Below are 18,680 nucleotides of genomic sequence, written 5' to 3' on the forward strand. Positions count from 1 at the left end.
GTTGTTTCAATTAAGAAAATATGTATTTATACGCCACTAGAAATATATTAATGTTTTAAAAATGTTATGATCACTGACCTGCATGAAACACACTTTCGAGTTGTCCCATTGTTGGCACAACCAGACTCCTAGTAGAAAATGAAGAATTTTAATCAGGCAGTAAACTGACCAGCCATGTCAATGTGTGAGAGGACTGTAGGGCAGAGTGCAGAATGAGAGGTAGTGGAGAGGGATAATGTCGGTTACGTCTGGGTTAATGTTTAGCGCGAGGACGAGCTGCTCATGGCCCTGCAACCGTGTGTTCAAGCTGAGCAGTCTGCTGCTGCCTGCGCTCTCCAAGAACCAGTCGTCTAAAATGGTGAGTGCCGCAGTGACAGCCGGTCCATTTAGCACGTGTATGCATCTTATTCCATATGATTTAAACTAGAGTTATGCACGTGTGAGTGTGATCTCACGAGACGAGCAAGGACTGTACACACTTGCAAGACCTCTGAAGTAGCAAGTGGCGTAAAACGCGTGAGATTGTCGTAAAAAAAAAAGACGTGAACCAAACTCCATTCGAAACGCACTGAATTAAATGTCTACATGCACACCTGTAAAAACGATACAAGTATTAAGGACATTTGTAGCATTTTTTTAATAGCTTCGGAGCTATTCTTTAATTCGGCACAAATTATTCGGCTGATTTAACTCATGAGACAATATAAGTTATGATGTGTAGTTTATTAAAATGCCGAATTGAAGAGAGGGTTAATGACAAGTCCGACACGATTTATATTCTTATTACTATAAGTGTGAGTTTGCACATAAGCAAGCCAATATCAAACTGATGTATAATTAATAACAGAGTTTGGTGTTGGTGTTTTCGTTTTTTTTAAATGTAGGCTGCAGATGGAGAATTCACGCCCAGTAATTATATTGTTAAATAAGAATATGTTCGCTGCTTGGCTGCCACCTTGTGGACGCAGCACTAATAGTACTCAGGTAACAAAGAACGTGACATCTGAATATACAGGACTGTCTCAGAAAATTAGAATATTGTGATAAAGTTCTTTATTTTGTGTAATGCAATTAAAAAAACAAAAATGTCATGCATTCTGGATTCATTACAAATCAACTGAAATATTGCAAGCCTTTTATTCTTTTAATATTGCTGATTATGGCTTACAGCTTAAGAAAACTCAAATATCCTATCTCTAAATATTAGAATATCATGAAAAAGTATACTAGTAGGGTATTCAACTAATCACTTGAATCGTCTAATTAACTCGAAACACCTGCAAGGGTTTCCTGAGCCTTGAAAAACACTCAGCTTGGTTCAGTAAACTAAATCACACGTATGGGGATTATCACAATATTCTAATTTTCTGAGACAGTCCTGTATGATGATGAGGCACAACTCAAACTTTACTTAAACCGTGTTTCCACAGTGGCAGTAAAGGATGAATTAGCAAGTCTTAAAAACAAATACAAGAACCACTGATAACAATTACAATTTCAGTTAAACAGTCAGTTTTACTATGTAAAGTTGTTGAATAGGAATTAATTTCCTGATATACATCTGAAACATGAATATGTCCGATAGAGCAAACCACAGCAGACTGAGAAAAGAGAATAAACGCGGAGTAAGCGCTTGCTCTAGTGTAATTACGACAGGAACAGCAACAATGAGGTGTACACATTCTGAGTTTTGTTTTGTTTCCAGTCGTCAGACTCACACTGGCTCCCCCCCGCCGACCGGGATCAGCAGGTGATGGACCTCCGGGCCTCAGGGTGGGTGGAGGTGGACGACCGCGATGCCATCTTCAAAGAGCTCCACTTTAAAACCTTCAATCAGGTGTGTGTGTGTGTGTGTGTGTGTGTGTGTGTGTGTGTGTGTGTGTGTGTGTGTGTGTGTGTGTGTGTGTGTGTGTGTGTGTGTGTGTGTGTGTGTGTGTATTTATGTTGATCTTGAGTTCAGAATATGTTTTGTGAAGTGACGTTATTTTGTTCTTTGGTTTAGTTTAGGGTTCAGACTTGGATTTAAGGCCAAGATTAAATTTAGGCCAGGCTGAACGTTCACTACGTAACATAGTTTATAGCAGCAGGTCATCATTTCAAATAGCTGTGTCGGTGATTTAATATGATGGAATTGTATTGTGATGACATCATATATATCGAGATATCGTGACACACAGTTATGTCATCTAAATTGACAACGACAAGCTCACACCAACTCAAATTTCTCAGAAAATCGGATTATCTCACACTAAAGTTTTTTTTCTTACTTCCATTTGTCAAGTATTTAACTCCCACAAGAGTATGAAATGGTTATTTAATATATTTTTATTTATTCATTGAATCAACAGAAAACATGCTATATTGTCGCATATGTCGTTATTGAGATATGAAACTACCGATATCGTGATTGAAGATTTTGGCCACATCGCACAGCCCTGTAATTAAAAGTAAAGCAGCAAAGAGTTCACACAGAACTGCACACACAGTAGTTTTCTGTGTTTTTAAAATATTAAATGTTTGCCATATTGACAGCACTGAAACGCCTGAGTTGGATCAGTCAAGAGCTGGATGTAAATTGCTCAAAGTCAAATTTATTGACATTAACAATCTAATTACCAGGATCACAATATAGATCGAAATCTGCATCATTGTTTAGCTGGTTAGAGTGTGTATTTGTGCTTTTATTCAATTTATCATGACAGGAAGAACACACACACACACACACACACACACACACACACACAGGCAGATGACATCTGCGCCAGTTTTTTATTCCAGGTGGCCAATAATTCTGTGAAGAAACTTTTTTTGTAGATTATAAATTATTTTTTCAATCTGACAGCCTCTGCGTTGTGCTGAGGTCTTCGGGGGGCTTTTGTAAACTGGCTGGAGGTCTGTTTGATGGAGATCAGGACGCAGGCCGCCAGACGCACGTCCATCTCGCTAACCATCGGAAACGCACAAATTCATCTGTGTTTATGCGCTGATTGCTTGCAGGTGCAGCAGAGAGCTGCAGGTTCCTCTCTGCTTTCATTGGACTTTTTCGTTTTTTTTGTTCCTACCTGCAAAGAAAAGCACTGATGACTCTTGAAAGGTTGAAGTAGAGCTGCAACGATTAATCGTTTTATTGATTAGTTGTCAACTGTCGAGTCAATCGACAGCTATTTGGACAATTGAATCAGTTTGAGTAATTTGTAAAGAAATAAATTCTCTGATTCTAGCTTCTTAAATGTGAATATTTTCTAGTTTCTTTACTCTCCAGTGGACAAAACAAGACATTCAAGGACTTAATTAATAAACTTAACTAATCAACAGTGAAAATAATCGTTGGAGCAGCCATGATTTGAAGCTTTATATTGCTATGAGAAAATATATTCATGTAGTTGTTATTTAAAGTATTGTATATTAAAAACACATCTAGTGCTGGGTTTACTTTCAAAGTCTTGAATATAATATGGTGCCAAAACAATACTGATACTGTTAAGTATTAAGTTAGAGTACAGTTAGAGTACCCAAACCAACATGATACTTTGAGGAATATGAACAGGTTGTTTTTTTTCAATTAATTAATTAATTATTTGTCATACCATCAATTACATGAAATAACCTGACAACAAGTGATCCCAGTCTTTGTTTTTTAGAATTCAACTGAACTGTTTCACAGAACTTGCCAGACTTCTCAGTGCATCAGTGTTATACGTTATATGTCTCAGTAAAAGCAGCAGAACAACTTTTACCAAATATAATGCAATCAAAATCAAACACAGTTTGAATTTATTATCATGAAATCTTTAACTATGATTCTAAACACGCATCCAATGCTAACATTTGAGACCTGACTGGTTTTGTTCCTTTATTCTACAGACACAGTTTGATACCCAGCCCTCGCCACACCAGGACCGTTTAGGTAATATCAGTCACACAGTGAGGTCAATGCCCCATCTCATTTGTGGGATTTGACATAAGAACTGTTTGCATATTCCCAATAACAAAATATCTTATTTGTAAGTGCTTTTCAAGCCACCCAAGAACACTGCTCATGAATTCTTTAAATCAGAAACAAAAGTATTAAATAATGAAGGAAATAATGCAGCTTTGTAGAACAAACATTTAAAAAGACAAAATGGATTATTATTATTGTGATCCTTGTGCACAATTTAGTCACCCAATAACATTGGGTCATATAAAGTCATTGAACAGAAACAGAAGCTGAGATCTTTATATGTTTGATCAAATAAGCTAGCAAGTGAACCTTGAGATGAGTATAATTTACCCACAGACTGTATATAAGAAGTGGACGGAGTCACAATGACGTCACTCATTGGGTTGTGGACTATGGTTTGGAAGCCTTGAGTTCGGCATTTTGGCCGTCGTCCTCTGGGTTTTTTGCAACCAGAAGTAACACGAAAGGATGGATTTAAGTACAACTGAACGTTGAATAAGACATTTTTAGGCGACCAAAATGTTATAATTAACTTTCATGAATTGAAAACACGGATAACTCCCAGAGCGGAAAACACCGTGGTAGGGATCTGTCAGGTAGACCCGCCCTAAAACATCCCCTGCTTTATGGTCTGTTTGACTCTAAATGGACCATCATTTACTAAATGAAGACTTGAAACTAGAGATTGAGATCATAAACTCATGTTTACAATGTTTACTGAGGTAATAAATCAAGAGAGAAGTAGTCATTTTCTCATAGACTTCTATACAACCAGAGCAGTCGCCCCCTGGTGGACATTAGAGAGAATGCAGGTGACACTTCCACATTGGCGTCACTTTTTACGTTGCTGCCTGATTTTACGTTGGTGTTCCTACAGTTTTGAATTTTTTGTATTCTTTTGTTGTGAAAAGTATTTTCCTGAGTACGTCCTCCGTGTTTTATCTCTTCTGTGTAATAATCCTGCCTCAAGTAGTACTGCAAACAACTTGAAGTGTTAAATTGAACTTTCCTGTTTCCCGGTTTATCACTGGCACATCACTGGAAACGCACCACAGAAATGTATTACTTGCAATTTCAAGCGACTGACTCAACAATATTGTGACCTATGTGGTAGATCGTCTACTTCTGGGTGTAAAAGAGCCACTAAAAGTCATATATAAATGTTTTTTTGGCAGAGAATTGGGAGGCCTCAGCCCTGTATCGGGCGAAGTAAACTGCAACATCTCAAGGCCACTTAGCGGACTTCCTCTAATCCTGTCGTTAGTTGTTTTAGCCCCTAAAATAGTCTGTTTTTACACTTCCCCGTGTTTGAAGTCGGGGGGCGAGCGCTGACCTCCCCCATCTGCTCCTCCTGGCTCGAAAGCCTCTCCTCTTACCCCGACACGTCAGGCTGCATTACCCTGAGACGCGCCAGGCGGCCAGTTGGCAGCAATTGGGGTTTCGATCAGAATGATTTCTTTCACAAACAATCAAATTGGTTAAAATGTCTCATCTGGTTCACAAACCACTAACAACCCCATCATTTCTTCTGGTAGATCTGCATTTCTTTCATTACCACCCTCCTTTCCCCATCTCCGTCGTTGTCTGTCTCTCATTCCCACCCCGTGCCCCATGTTATTGGGGAATGAGCTCATGTTGTTCCAATTGTACATGTTGGCAACTCTCTCTGTCTGTCTTTCTTTTTCCCTCTCTTTTTTTTTTATTCTCTCTCCAGCCACCCCTCCAGTCCTTTCGATGCATTTTCACAAACTCTCCAGCTCCTTTTTTTTTTTTTCATGGCTGTTCTTAAAGGGCTTTTACCAAAGGGGAGAATGGAGATGAGGAGCGACACGCTGGCTGATTTCCATTCACCACTTATCTGCGAGTGATGGGCTTGAGGAAATCAGATCCACGAGAGTTTATAATGAGAATAACAAATCCCCTCTGTGTGAGTTGGAACACTTCCTCTTGTGGTCTCTAGGCGGCGGTAAAGGTTTATAAATCTACAGAGAGCTGCAAATTAAAATTAAAGAACATGACAGCTGGATTTGCTTTCTTTTTACTTTCTTTTTCTTTGATTACTGCAAGTGGAAATGCTGCTGCAGCTCAGTAATTCATCTGCAGCATGTGGGTAAACTTTGCGTCAATAGCGGCAGTAGTCTGAGAAGTAAACGCAAGTTATTTTTTTCCTCATCAAGTCCAGTGATGTTTAATACGGTTTGAGAGGTGAAATCCTCTGTCTGGAGTCGCTTTGGTCAGTGAGAATCCCTGCAATCATTTGTGGAAACATCTGTGTGTGTCTTTAATACTGTAACTTTTGATTGGAATCATGCTCGTTTTTTATTTAAGTTGCAGTCACTGATATTGTTTACGCATCAAGCTTTATGTTGTGTTTGTTTACAGATGACCATCTGCTTTACGTTTCGGTGGATGGAGTGGAAACATTCATGTGACCCAAGTGAAGTAGTCTTATAAGATGCCGTTTGTGTAGGAGAGGTGAGCTGTGCATGCTCAACTGTTATGTTAGCTCAAGTTGACAACGATGGCATTCGGTCTTTACCCACAAAAACTCAGTCATACAGTGATGGAGGGAAAAGAAATCCATCAAAAGCTGCATTTTGGGTGGAAAAATGATTGTGGTTATTATCTGGAGTCTCTCCTGCAAAGTGAACAAGCTACTAAGGGAGAGAAACTTTAGAACAGGTAAATGACTTTGAGTGCACTAAACTGTTTTTATTTAACCAGGCAAATGAGGGCGTCAACCAGAGATGAGTTCATTTAGTTATCTAAACATTCAAAGTGCTCAAATGATTAGTGTGTCCATCAAGAAAACGAATGGATGCATTTTGAAAAAACAAAAGCCAAACGTCAGGATATACGGCTCTTCTTTGTTTTTACACCATTTTAAATTTAATATCAGGTTTTAAATTATGACTGGGCGAAATGGTCAAAATTCTTCTATCCCGATAGAGGTCATTCCATATCTCAATCAGTACTTGACAAATGAGAAGTAATATTAGTATTATAAGTAGTATTTTGTCATTGAAATAACCTACTTAAGTGCAAAATAATCAGATTTTCTGAGAAACTAGAGTTGGTATGTGCTTGTTATTATCAATTTAGACGACATAAATGTGTATCACTAGGGCTGCAGCTAACAATGTCTTGTTTTTATTCCATTGTCTATTCAGTTTACTGGAGTAAAGAAATCAGAAAATATTTAAATTTAAGAAGCTGGAATGAGAATATTTTGATTGACTTTGTCAACTGAACTCGTCTAGTTGGTTTAAGTGAAATAGCACAATCGTCAGCTAAAGGGTTGAGTTTAAAGGCAGGGTCTGTAATCTTCAAAAACATTTTTATTTTTTTTTTAAATTCTCGTTACATCCTGACAGCAATCAATGAACGCTCTGACAAAATAAAAAAAAAAGTGTTATCTGTGGCTTTTCCTTTTGGCCTGAATAAAATGATTGGACGGCATCGTCATCACTAAAGTCTTCCACAAGCTAAGAGCTTAAGAGCTATTTGAAACAAAGGGGATATAAGGATTCATGAAAGTCATGGTTTTATAGGACATATTGCTGTATTAACCAATATGAAGCATACATGTTTTACATTCTGAGGGTGTTTTTGCAGTATTCACTCGGTGTTATTGGGGCTGTATTGCTGCATTAATGTTCTCCTCACCTCTCAATGACTACGTCACGTATTATCTCTGTATGAGATGAAAGACGTATATTGAAAATCAGTTTGAAAGCAACAGGAATCAGGCTTCTAGATATTTGAAAGACAGGGATGTGTGTCCATTGGCCACATTAGAAACGGTTTTGAGGTCGTACAAGAAAGCTATTCCGTGTCAAATGCTTTGCTAGAATAAATAAATAAAATACAAGTTCACAACATTTGCAGTCATATTCGTGCAAAACATACTGCAGCAAAACCCAAATGAATATGATGCAAACTTCGAGACAAACAACATGCCAAAGTTGTGGCTAACCAACGACGCTAAATGCATGACAAGCACCGGATAAAAATCTGCAGCGTCCACACGGCTTCTGGACTCGAGTTCCAATTTTGAGACTGAGGAGAGCACTGCTGTGTTTCTACAGCTCCCTCCCGCTCCGCTCTCGCAAGGCTGATCCCACTTTTTATATTCAGTCGGGGGGCCCCCTCTCCACCAAATCTCCTTCAAGCCTCTGCCTCTTGTTACGGGCCTCGCTCTGCTTGTGTTGAATAAAGTTGTCCTTCGACTAAAACTGAGCCCCTGGGTGAGCCAAAACTCTCAGAGGCTTCCCCCCTCCCAGCACAGAGAGAGGGAGAGAGAATCTGTTACTGTGTCAAAGGAGAACCTCCTTCTCTTCAAGAGCGTCAGTCGCCCCTCACCCATCCGTTAGTACGAGAAACAGATCTCAGATCAACAGCTGATTAGTGGCAGGTTCTTGGAGTAAAAAAAATAACAACCAGCGACCTTTTAGCCAGGAGACAGCCGTTCTTTCTTTGTCATATAACATGCGTAATGTACAGATTAAGAACATCACACAGCTGTTTAATCAGTGAGCTATAGAGTTGACTTTGTTCAAAGTATTTATCTAAATTGTTTTACTTTTATAATCTTGTCAATTATGTAAAAAAAAAGTTCTTAAGAATGGTCCTAAACTTTACATAAAGGTGAAAAAACGTAGAAAAAAAACCTCAGACAGGATGTATTTATTTTGGGGAGGTGCAGTTATTTGGGCTGAACGGGGGTGTGGTGGCTAGCACTCTCACCTCACAGCGAGAGGGGCCCAGGCTGAACGGCCCTTCTGTGTGGAGTTTTCATGTTCTCCCCGTGTCGGTGTGGGTTCTCTCCGGGTTCTCCGTCCCCCTCACACAGGCAATAGACATGCTGCCCTGACTTCGCCCAATGTCAGCTGGGATCGGCTCAAGCCAACACCCCCAAACAATTTCATTTATACTGTATATATTTATTCAGAGAGGCAGACACACAGAACTTTATTTTACTGTTTATTTTACTTTAAATTATGTTATTTATTTGTTTGTTTTTTTGTCCAATTAACACAAAGTGTATATCTTTGGATTGTTGGCGAAACCTGAGCACCAGGAGAAAACCCTTACATAAATATGATTGATTGAAGTAGATCATTTCGAGTTTCCAATTAGCCTAAAGTGCATCGTTTTAGATTTTGGATTGGGGGAGGTAACATGACCACCAGGGAGAATATACCCTACACAGCCGGTCAGGTGGAGGTGTCTCTTTGAGGCCACAGTGCTGAGCCACTGAGCCACGTTGTCACCGTGAATATAACGGGATGATGAGGGTGGACAGGTGGAGGGGGGAGGAAAGGGGAGCTACTGTAGTCCAACCCAAGCTGAACAACCAGGATCCTCCTCCACCTTACTGTAGTCGTTCTTGTTGTGCATCTGGCTTAAAAAAACTTCTTCTTCTGAGCTTTCTTCTTCTTCTCTTTCTGCTCCATCCCCTTCTCATACTTTCTGCTTTTCATTTTCTGCAATTCAGTCTGTCTTTCCTCGGTCCTCTTCTTCTGGGACAAGAAGCCTCTCCTCTTCTTCATTTTCAGACAGAGCTCCTCCAGGTCCTTGTTCTCGTCCTCCATCAGTTGGACTTCTGTCTCCAAGCTCGGTTGTTTCTCGACCAGGTCCTTCGTCTTGTCTTCCACCTGTTTCAATTTGGTCTCCCACAGTTTGTTCTCGGTCAGCTCCTTCTTGAACTTCCCATCCCGAGCTTTGTGATTTGCCTGCCAAGCTTTTACTTTGGTCTCCCAGCTCGGTTCTTTCAAGGCCATTTCCTTAGTGAACTTCTCCTCCCGAGCATTGTATTTAGCTTGCCAAGCTTTCTCGCTCCGAAGGAGTTTAGCTCGTTTAGTCAACAGCTGGTTTTTGGTCTCTGTGAGCTTCTGACAGAGACCCTCTTTCTCCTTGCAGAGATCCATGATTTAAGTATCCCTCTGGTGGATCTGCTCCTCCACCTGGTTCACCTTCCTCTGGTATTCCTTCTGCAGCGTGTCCCAGCTGTAGTGTGTCTGGGCGAGGTCCTTTGTGAACTTAACCACCAGTTTCTTCCTCTCGTCCTTCATCTGGTTTACTTTTGTCTCCATCAGTTCAATCATGACGAAGACTTTTTTTGCAGGTCTAAAGACTTTTTTTGTTGGTCGAAGACTTTGGTTGTCTGTCGAAGACTTTGGTTGTTGGTTGAAAACTTTGGTTGTCTGGCAAAGACTTGGGTTGCTGTTTGAAGACTTTGGTTGTTGGCCAAAGACTTTGGTTGTTGGTCGAAGACTTTGGTTGTCTGGCAAATACTTTGGTTGCTGTTTGAAGACTTTGGCGGTCTGTCGAAGACTATGTGGGGCTCCTCCCCTGGTTCCAGAAATTCATTCATTTTTCTCATACACAATGTCCAAACATTTTTAGCATTTGGATCCGATTTACATCTTTAGAAAGAGGAGAAAATATCGAAATACTTCTCAACGAAAACAACAATATTATACTATACTATATATAATTGTGTGTGCAGAAATTCCTTGATATCGCTTCCTTGTGCTCCCTACTTATGACAAAAATTCTCCTCTGACATACGAAATTGACAATTGTATCTTTTTTCACAATTAAACAATCTATTCCTGTTTAGGTTATACAGTTATTATTTTGGTCAATTATCAAGTCAAAATGCTTAACATTCTTTACATTATCATGGCATTCTTTGTGTTGAATTATTATAAAATGATGGAGACAAACTAATAGATGGATTTGTCAGTTATGGAAAAAATCAACCCTAACTCAATTGATTGTTAAATTAAAGTTTTAGTAAGTTGTTCCCAGAGTATTCCCGAGTCAAATTGCTTTTTAAGAGATGGTAACTCTCAAAGAGTTATTGTGTCATAAATAAACTGTTTCAGCGACTTGACCACTCTGCCAAAAATCGAATTGTAGGGGTAAAAAACAAAAACTGGTAATTTTGTGGAATGTGAATGTTTAAAATAGTTTAAAACTCCATATCTAAACCCTTGTTACACCCGCATGCAAACATAATCACCCTACACAAGTGCTCACACCATATCCTTTAGTCACAGCGAGAGACCGGTTAATCAGCTCAGTGGTGTTCAGTTCCCACGTCTGTCTCCAAAATGGAACTTTCCCTGGAAACTGGAGGCATCGCGCATTCATCTCATCTTGTGAAAAATGGCTGCAGGGAAGCAGCGAGGTGTGGCGCCCATGCGGAGGTGGTTAGATAATCCGGCTATCAGTCCTTGGGTAAGCTAAGATGGCCCTGACGTCTGCTGTCTTTTGACGAGCCCAATGTCTTTTTAAGCCCTTGCTGGTTACCCTGCAGTTAATGAGGGAGTTTGCATACGTTGGCCATAATGCCACGCCTGAGCATAACAGGACATGACACTCATTACATAAATAGGAGCTGACCGTGGCGTGAACGTTTGTTACACAGGATAATAGTCACTTAATGAGTGTTCACAGCGTGCATCACCTTCAGGGTGTCAAATTGAAGCTCTTCTCTGTGTTTCTTAACTTTAAGAACGTTAATTCAAGAAGATTATGATGTTACACATGACCCAGCAGAGATCTCTCTGCTGCATGAAAGAACTTCAGCGCTTTGCAGCTGTGCTTCCAAATGATTCAATATTTTTTGCTTTGGGTTACATGTCAACTTAGCGGGCCGTCCTGTCCAGGCCAGCTGGAAGCTTGTGAAGGAGAGAAATGAGACATAAGAGGTGTGGTCTTCATCATCATCCTCATGACCACCACCACCACCACCACCACCACCGTGCAATTCACAGCGTTCTTGCCTTTCAATGTGGAGGAGCGAAGGTTTTCCAGGGGGCTGACGCGGGCGCTGATGGGGCTTGCAGGGTAATCATTGGGTAGTCATGGTGGTGTGTAATGGAGGAGAGCGGCTTGTCTTCATGTGTGTCGACACATACTCGAGTGTATGCTGAGGAGGCTTTGCATATGTGCATTCGCACATGCTTCAGCGTGCACGTGTGTGTCTGTCAGGGGCTAGCAAGAGCAGGCACAATCTGCATGCACTTAGTCCTGGCAAGACAGAGCAGGCGTTTCTAAGCCTCTGGACCGCGCGGCGGTGGAAAACCGATCTGTAAATAACAGACACATGTGTTTGAAACTGAGTCCTGTATTCCAGCCCACGGCCGCAGTGAGAGGGAGAACACCACTCTGCTCCAATGTCAAACTGTCTCATCCAGTGTTGTATGACAATCATGCTGTAATAGCACCAAATCGGCTCCTCAAAAGGGGGCATAGAGGGGGGGAAAAGGGGGCATAGCGGGGGTCTGCCGTCGGTGTGTTTCTGATTATTTGAGACGAGGGGCCTGCATAATGTCATGTCAAATTATCTGACTCTTGACAGCTGCAGCTTGTTGGGCCGGTTGGAGAGAACGGATGGCTGGCTGGCTGGCTGGATGGATAGCCGACCTGTCGACTCAAGAAGTGTGGCCCGCATAATACAAATGGGGTAAACAAAGCACTTTGAGAGGGAGAGTCCTTGACCTCTGTTGACATAAGACCTCAGCAGTGTGTTGAGGGTTGGTTTTATTTCCTTGTTTGGCCCAAGTGGAGGGCGTTGAGATGACCTACAGGTGACAGGCCGCCACTTTGGCAGTATTGTGTCCTGCTGCTCTTCTTACCGCCCCCAAGGGACCACCACCTTCAGGCCTTTTCAGGATTTCAGGCTATTTGGACATTCAGCTCTGATTCATATGCAATGGGAGATTACTGCTTTTTCTCCTCATTTTCGTCTTCCTGGGACATTCGGGGCTCATGTTGCATACACGCTGAAGTTGTCGTCTTGTGTTTCACATTCCGCTTTCCTCCAAATTGCATTTTGAGTAAACGTAGACGTGTAACTTTTCGGGAAGCGTGACACTTGGCTTGATAAAAGCAGCGCGGCCCGCGTTTTGTGCAGCACTTTGAAGTTCGGATAATGAGTTTAAGCTCTGGTTGGGTTTGGTTCACTGTCAATTCAATGGATTCAAAATGCAAATAAAAAACACTCTTATAATACAGCATTTGTTCTTAATCATTGACAAACTTCTTCATGCCATGAGATGGCTTTTGAAGAAAAATATATTTTTTGAATTAAAACTGAATCGAAGTGAATTATTCGTCCAGACTACAAGTTCCCTCTTCTGCCAAGTTTGGAAATATGTGGAAACGTATCGTACAGATGTGACTGCAGATGTTTGCAGTTGCGGACCCGCCGTAATGTCAGTGAATCGACAACTGTGTTATTGTGATAATGTTGCTTTAAAGTGGTGTGACCCAGTTGGCAGACATATAGTATTAAAAAGGGATCCGCCCTCTATTAAATAAGGAAGTTCACTTATTAGTCACACGTTCTGGTCAATTAAGCCTGAAAACAGTTATTGTCCAGCGGGATAAAATACAAAACTGTTTCAGTCAAATTATCCAAATAATCCAAATTCAGTCAAGAAATTAAACAGGCATCAAGTAGAGCCTGATTGGATTTTTTAGGCTGATACTGATATTTTAACAATAACAATGACTCTGATCACAGTTTATCAGCTAATAAACATTGAACAGTTTTGATAAGGATTCCTCAAATTTGGGTATTCAATTAAATAGGATATTCTACAGTTGAAAAAAAAAAACAGTTACTTAAAATATATTTTTGGTATTTCTGTACTGCAATTCACAATTGTTACTAATCAGCTAACATATACGCCAATACAAATATATATGTGATAAATAAACTTGGCCATTGATTGATGTGACTCTGGCATAAGTAATGTATGATGCATAAATTAACTAAACTAGCTTTTTGCATCAGAGATACAACGGTGTCATTTTAAAATGACTCTACTTCTCTCTTGATTTATTACCTCAGTAAACATTGTAAACATGAGTTTATGGTCTCAATCTGTAGTTTCAAGTCTTCTTCAATGCAGCATGATGTTCATTTAGTAAATGATGGTCCATTTAGAGTCACACAGACCATCGAGCAGGGTATACTTTAGGACGGGGCTACCTTGTGATTGACAGGTCGTTACCACAGCGTTGTCCGGTCTGGGAGTTGTCCATGTTTATGTTTTACATCTTTAACCCTTTCACAGTTTTTTTTTTCCAGTTCATGAACATGTTTGGTTGCCTTAAATTGTCTTATTTAGCGGTTGGTTGTACTAAGCACCGCCCTCTCGTGTCACTTCTGGTTGCAAAAACACAAGATGGCCAAAATACCAAACTGGAGGCTTCAAAATGGTTGACGTCACGGTGACTACCTCCACTTCTTATATACCTGGTGCCAATGATGATAAGAATAAAAATGATTGATTAAAATGTAAAAAAAAAAACTCTTTACACATATTCTTAGTCCAAGCTTTGACCAATAAGGAGTATGTTGAACTGCCAGGGCGATGCGTTTGTGTTCCATAACAGTCGAGGCTGGAGAGTGAGTTTTTTAAATGTATTTTTTTAAAGGAACGTGGTGTTTTGAAATGGGACAATGTGCAGGAAGCTTTAAGTGTTCACACAGAATCCTTTTACCTGTCACTCAATGTTCCTCAGCAGCAGATTAGCCAGAGAGAGAGAGAGAGAGAGAGAGAGAGAGAGAGAGAGAGAGAGAGAGAGAGAGAGAGAGAGAGAGAGAGAGAGAGAGAGAGAGAGAGAGAGAGAGAGAGAGAGAGAGAGAGAGAGAGAGAGAGAGAGAGAGAGAGAGAGAGAGAGAGAGAGAGAGAGAGAGAGAGGACATGTTTGGACAACACCTGACATGACAGGCTGCTTAGCCATCTCCATTAGAGTCAATGGGAGCTGAGAAAAGGCAGACCGCCTCGGTCTCCAAATTGGTGCCAGTGGGGTCAAGTTGCAGGAATATGCCAATTACTTAAATTGATCAGGAGACGGTTTTCCTTGATAACCAATTTGATCAAGCTGCCGATCGCGTTACACACGTCGCGTTGCTCGTGCACTTGAACAGGACGTCTCAGAAATTGGTTACAACGCACTAATTTCTTCGGCGAGAGTAATTCTGTTTCGTCATGTCAGGTGGTGGACGGGGCCGCTGCCATGGCCGGTAAACAATGGCGTTTCAGTTGATTTAATTAGGCGGGGAGGAAGTATTTAGGGGCTTAATTGAGATTGCAGTGGGAAATTGCTCTGAAATAGGTCTACCTGATTTTTTTCTTTTTCTCCTCTCTTCACAGTAGGCATGACGAGGGATTTCACTCTCCTCTTTGTAGATAATTAGAATAACCATAATCACTCCCTGGATGGCCTGTGATTGGAGAGAGCCACATGCCGAACTTGAAATATGAAGAGTGTGTATGTCTCTTGAGTGTGTGCCTGCATGCCGTCTGCTAACTTGCGAGGGTGTGGAAGTACGCGCATACATGCCTTCAGGAGGGTTTCCTGCATGCACAGAATAGTGTGCTTCTCTGCGCCTCAGAGGGCAGCATTGCTCCTTGTGCTGCATCCGTCTGCAGCTACATGCTTTCATCACTTCCTTTACGGCTGCGACAATTACTCGATTAATCAATTAGTCAAAAGACAGAAGATTCATCAGCTCGAGTCAGAACAAATGCCAACATTATTTGGATACAGCTTCTCAAATCTGAAAATTGTCTGGTTTATTTCGTTTTCTATGATTGTAAATTTAATTTCTCTGGGGGGGGGGGGTTGTCTTTCGAAGCAAGACATTTGAAGCCGCCACCATGGGCTTCTGGGAGATTCTACCATTCTTCACTATTTTCTGCCATTTTGTTGACCAAATCTTTAATTGATTATTCAATAAAACATCCGACTGAATGATGACATTTCACATTTGTTGCGATGGAGCATTATGATTTTGTAAGATATCAACAGGAGGATTTTTTTGTGTTTTATAATAGTCTCACTAAATTATTACGTTTTTTTATTGTTGGGCAATTTATTTAGGAATTGCATTTTTCTGACTGGGAGCTGCTGGCCGGGCTTTTGTTTTTGTTTGTAATAATACATTTCAACTATACACGCTCTGTTTTGGAGGCTGCAGTTTAACTGTTTTGCATCAGTTGTTTCTTATATTTTGCCCACCCCATTCATATCAATAAAGGTAGACTTAAAAACTCACTATTACGCGAAGGACCGCTGCAGGAGGTTCTTCCTGCCAACTGCCATCTCTCAGTCCAAAAAGTCTCTGCCAGGAGAGGGGGGTCGAAACATTCTCATCTTTCATCCCCTTTAATTGATCTGACCCATATCTGCACACATTTATTTTTGCACTACTTGCACAACGTTGTCCACCTCACAGCAATACACATGTTTATATGCACAGTAAAAAACAGCTATTGTTGACAACATTTTGTATACTGCTTGGTATTGATGCGTATTGTATAGTAAAAAAAACCTTTTTGCTGTAATGGGGAAATTTCCCAGTCGGATTAATAAACTAACTATCTATCTAACTATATTTCTATCTAAGTATCTATTAAGTATTGTATAGTACAGTATATATTTTTGTGTACTTGCTATGCAGTTTTTAGGAAGATACATTCCTGAATTGCTTTTGATTGACAGTTGATTGTTTCTCCCTAAACAGGCATTTGGCTTCATGTCTCGAGTGGCTCTGCAGGCAGAGAAGATGAACCATCACCCAGAATGGTTCAATGTTTATAACAAGGTAATAACTTTCTCCACATTATGCCCCAAATCACAATTTGTAAGCGCTGCATTTGTTTAGTACAAATTACAGGCACACCGAGATCAATCAACCCGCGATGAAGTCAGATGTTTTTTCATGTCAAACAATCCTCACTGGTTCTGGAGAGCTCTCCGTTCTCAAAGCCCGAAACACACTCCGTTAGTGACGACGACGAAGAAACGCAGTAGCTTCACACTCTAATCCCATCGTTTCTCTTGTGAAAAGCTCTGCGAATATCTCTACCTCCCCCCTCGGCGACGCCAACGCTCACGCACACTCTCACTTTTCTCCGCACTCAGAAATAAAGTAGCGGTTGATATGACAAACCCAGTCCCTGAAAAAATCTCACAGCATTAGTCTGTAGCCACTGAGTTACAGTGTGGCGGACCGGGACGCTCTGACAGGAATGCTGCTCCTAATCCACTCTTTATTAAAGTGGCTGCAGAATGGTGCTACAGGTCTCTGGGCCCCCGCAGCACTTTCCACCAGGCACTTGCACATAAATCCCACTCTGACTGAGCTTCAGCCTCCACGAAATAGATGCTGTATTCTGCGCTACAGCTAATATTCTATTAATAATCATTCATGTTCTGCTCTGTTTTTATTGGATCTCAATATTAAGTTGTGTCTTTACAAGCAATCAGAATCTCAATGGGTGGCCAAATGCAGCCTGCTGACAGTTCCTGCCAAATATCTTATGTGGATCTATTTAAAGAAATAGTTCGACATTTTGGGAAATGTGCTGATTCACGTTCTTTGTCAAATTTAGCTATCTAGCTTAGCATCGAGACTGGAAATGGGAGAACCAGCTAGCCTGGCTCCGTCCAAATGATCAGGTCAAGGTGTACAAATCCAATAAATTCCCATTCTTTCATCAGACGTACGATATATTCAGAGTCTTGCACATAAAAGGAATAGTTTGACATTTTGTGAGGTTATTCAATGTCTCGCTGAGATTTACAGTCTCCTTGGTGAAAGCTGTGTGTTCTTGGATCCGTCCAACTCCCAGAACTCTTCGCTACGCAGACTTTCGCGCAATTTGAAATTTATTTGTGATTCGTCAAAGGCAAACGTAATCCAGGACAAAATATGTTTCCCTCGAAAACGTGATTCACAATGCAGTTTTGTTGTATGGGAACGTAGGTTTCAGGAGACAGGCTTGTTACAGTAAATACGAAGTTAAAGCTAGCAGGCAGTTAGCTTAGCTTAGCACAAAGATTGGAAGTGGGGAGAAACAGCTCTGTCCAGAGATAACAGAATCTGTCTGCGAGCGCCTGTAAAGCTCACTAATTAACACTTTTATGTATTGAAATAACATGCTGTGGTTTCACTGGGGTTATGGGATGGACTGATTTGGCCTGCCAGGCAACCAGCAGAGACTCTAGGGAGTTACCCTACCTTACCCTTAACTCTAAGCAGTTATGTTCTGGCTTTGTGATTGCAAACAATGTGTATGTTTCCTCACAGGTCCAGATTACATTGACGACACACGACTGTGGAGGACTGTCAAAACGGGACATCAAAATGGCCAAGTTTATTGACAAAATTGCACTTTCCATGTAATATATTTGCTCTTCAATCAGAAAGTTTCTCTGCTTTCAGTCACAACTCTGCAGTATTCTTCATAAAAATGATTAAATATCGTCTCCTGTTGATCCATAGACCTACGTGTTCCTCTTCAATAACATCGTTGAAATTGTGTAAGAAGCTTTCGTTAAGAATAAAACTTTGATTTTGTGAACGGTGTTGTCTCTGTTATTAACGTTTTTGTTGCGCTGCACTGTGCTCTGTGGTTCAGATTCAGGATTTCATGAGTTTTCATGAGTTTTCTCGTTTTCAGCTCTGTTGTAATTGCTTCGCAGTAGGCCGACTCTGTCCGCTACATGCCAACGATCCAGAGGATCCTTTTCCCCCGTCAGTCCTCCACCAGACCACATGTTCTCCTTTTGGCCATGGAGAGCGGAGCGCAGTGAGGAAGGGGTCAAAGTCGGTAGGAGGCGGATTTATGTGATTTACGGTTTGGTAGGGGATGAGTCAGATGGAGCTGCTGTGTTTCCCTGGACTGGATCGCCATCAGGA

The 18,680-nt window shown here is 40.9% G+C and overlaps 1 protein-coding gene across 2 annotated transcripts; it reads left to right on the forward strand.

The window, feature by feature from the left end:
* Positions 1–213: 213 nt before the first annotated feature.
* LOC306704609 (pterin-4-alpha-carbinolamine dehydratase 2) lies at positions 214–18,304 on the forward strand. 2 transcript variants are annotated; one of them, XM_079171035.1, is made up of 4 exons: positions 214–358; positions 1,706–1,837; positions 16,500–16,580; positions 18,069–18,304. In XM_079171035.1, exons 1-4 carry the CDS (start codon positions 236–238, stop codon positions 18,162–18,164), a joined length of 432 nt encoding a protein of 143 aa, XP_079027161.1. In that variant the 5' UTR covers positions 214–235; the 3' UTR covers positions 18,165–18,304. The 2 variants fall into 2 exon arrangements, with proteins under 2 accessions (XP_079027161.1, XP_079027162.1); XM_079171036.1 differs by lacking the exon at positions 18,069–18,304 and adding an exon at positions 3,865–3,907 and having other exon boundaries at positions 16,500–16,582.
* Positions 18,305–18,680: the final 376 nt, after the last annotated feature.

This window comes from Pholis gunnellus (genome assembly GCF_910591455.1).
Source record: "Pholis gunnellus genome assembly, chromosome: 13".
Lineage (NCBI taxonomy): Eukaryota > Metazoa > Chordata > Actinopteri > Perciformes > Pholidae > Pholis > Pholis gunnellus.

Bases quoted from the DNA above. Each gene is read 5' to 3' on its own strand.
- LOC306704609 (XM_079171035.1), top strand. From the start codon at position 236: ATGTCGGTTACGTCTGGGTTAATGTTTAGCGCGAGGACGAGCTGCTCA. The intron at 359-1,705 runs GTGAGTGCCGCA...TTTTGTTTCCAG, and splicing joins AGAACCAGTCGTCTAAAATG to TCGTCAGACTCACACTGGCT. The intron at 1,838-16,499 runs GTGTGTGTGTGT...CTCCCTAAACAG, and splicing joins ACTTTAAAACCTTCAATCAG to GCATTTGGCTTCATGTCTCG.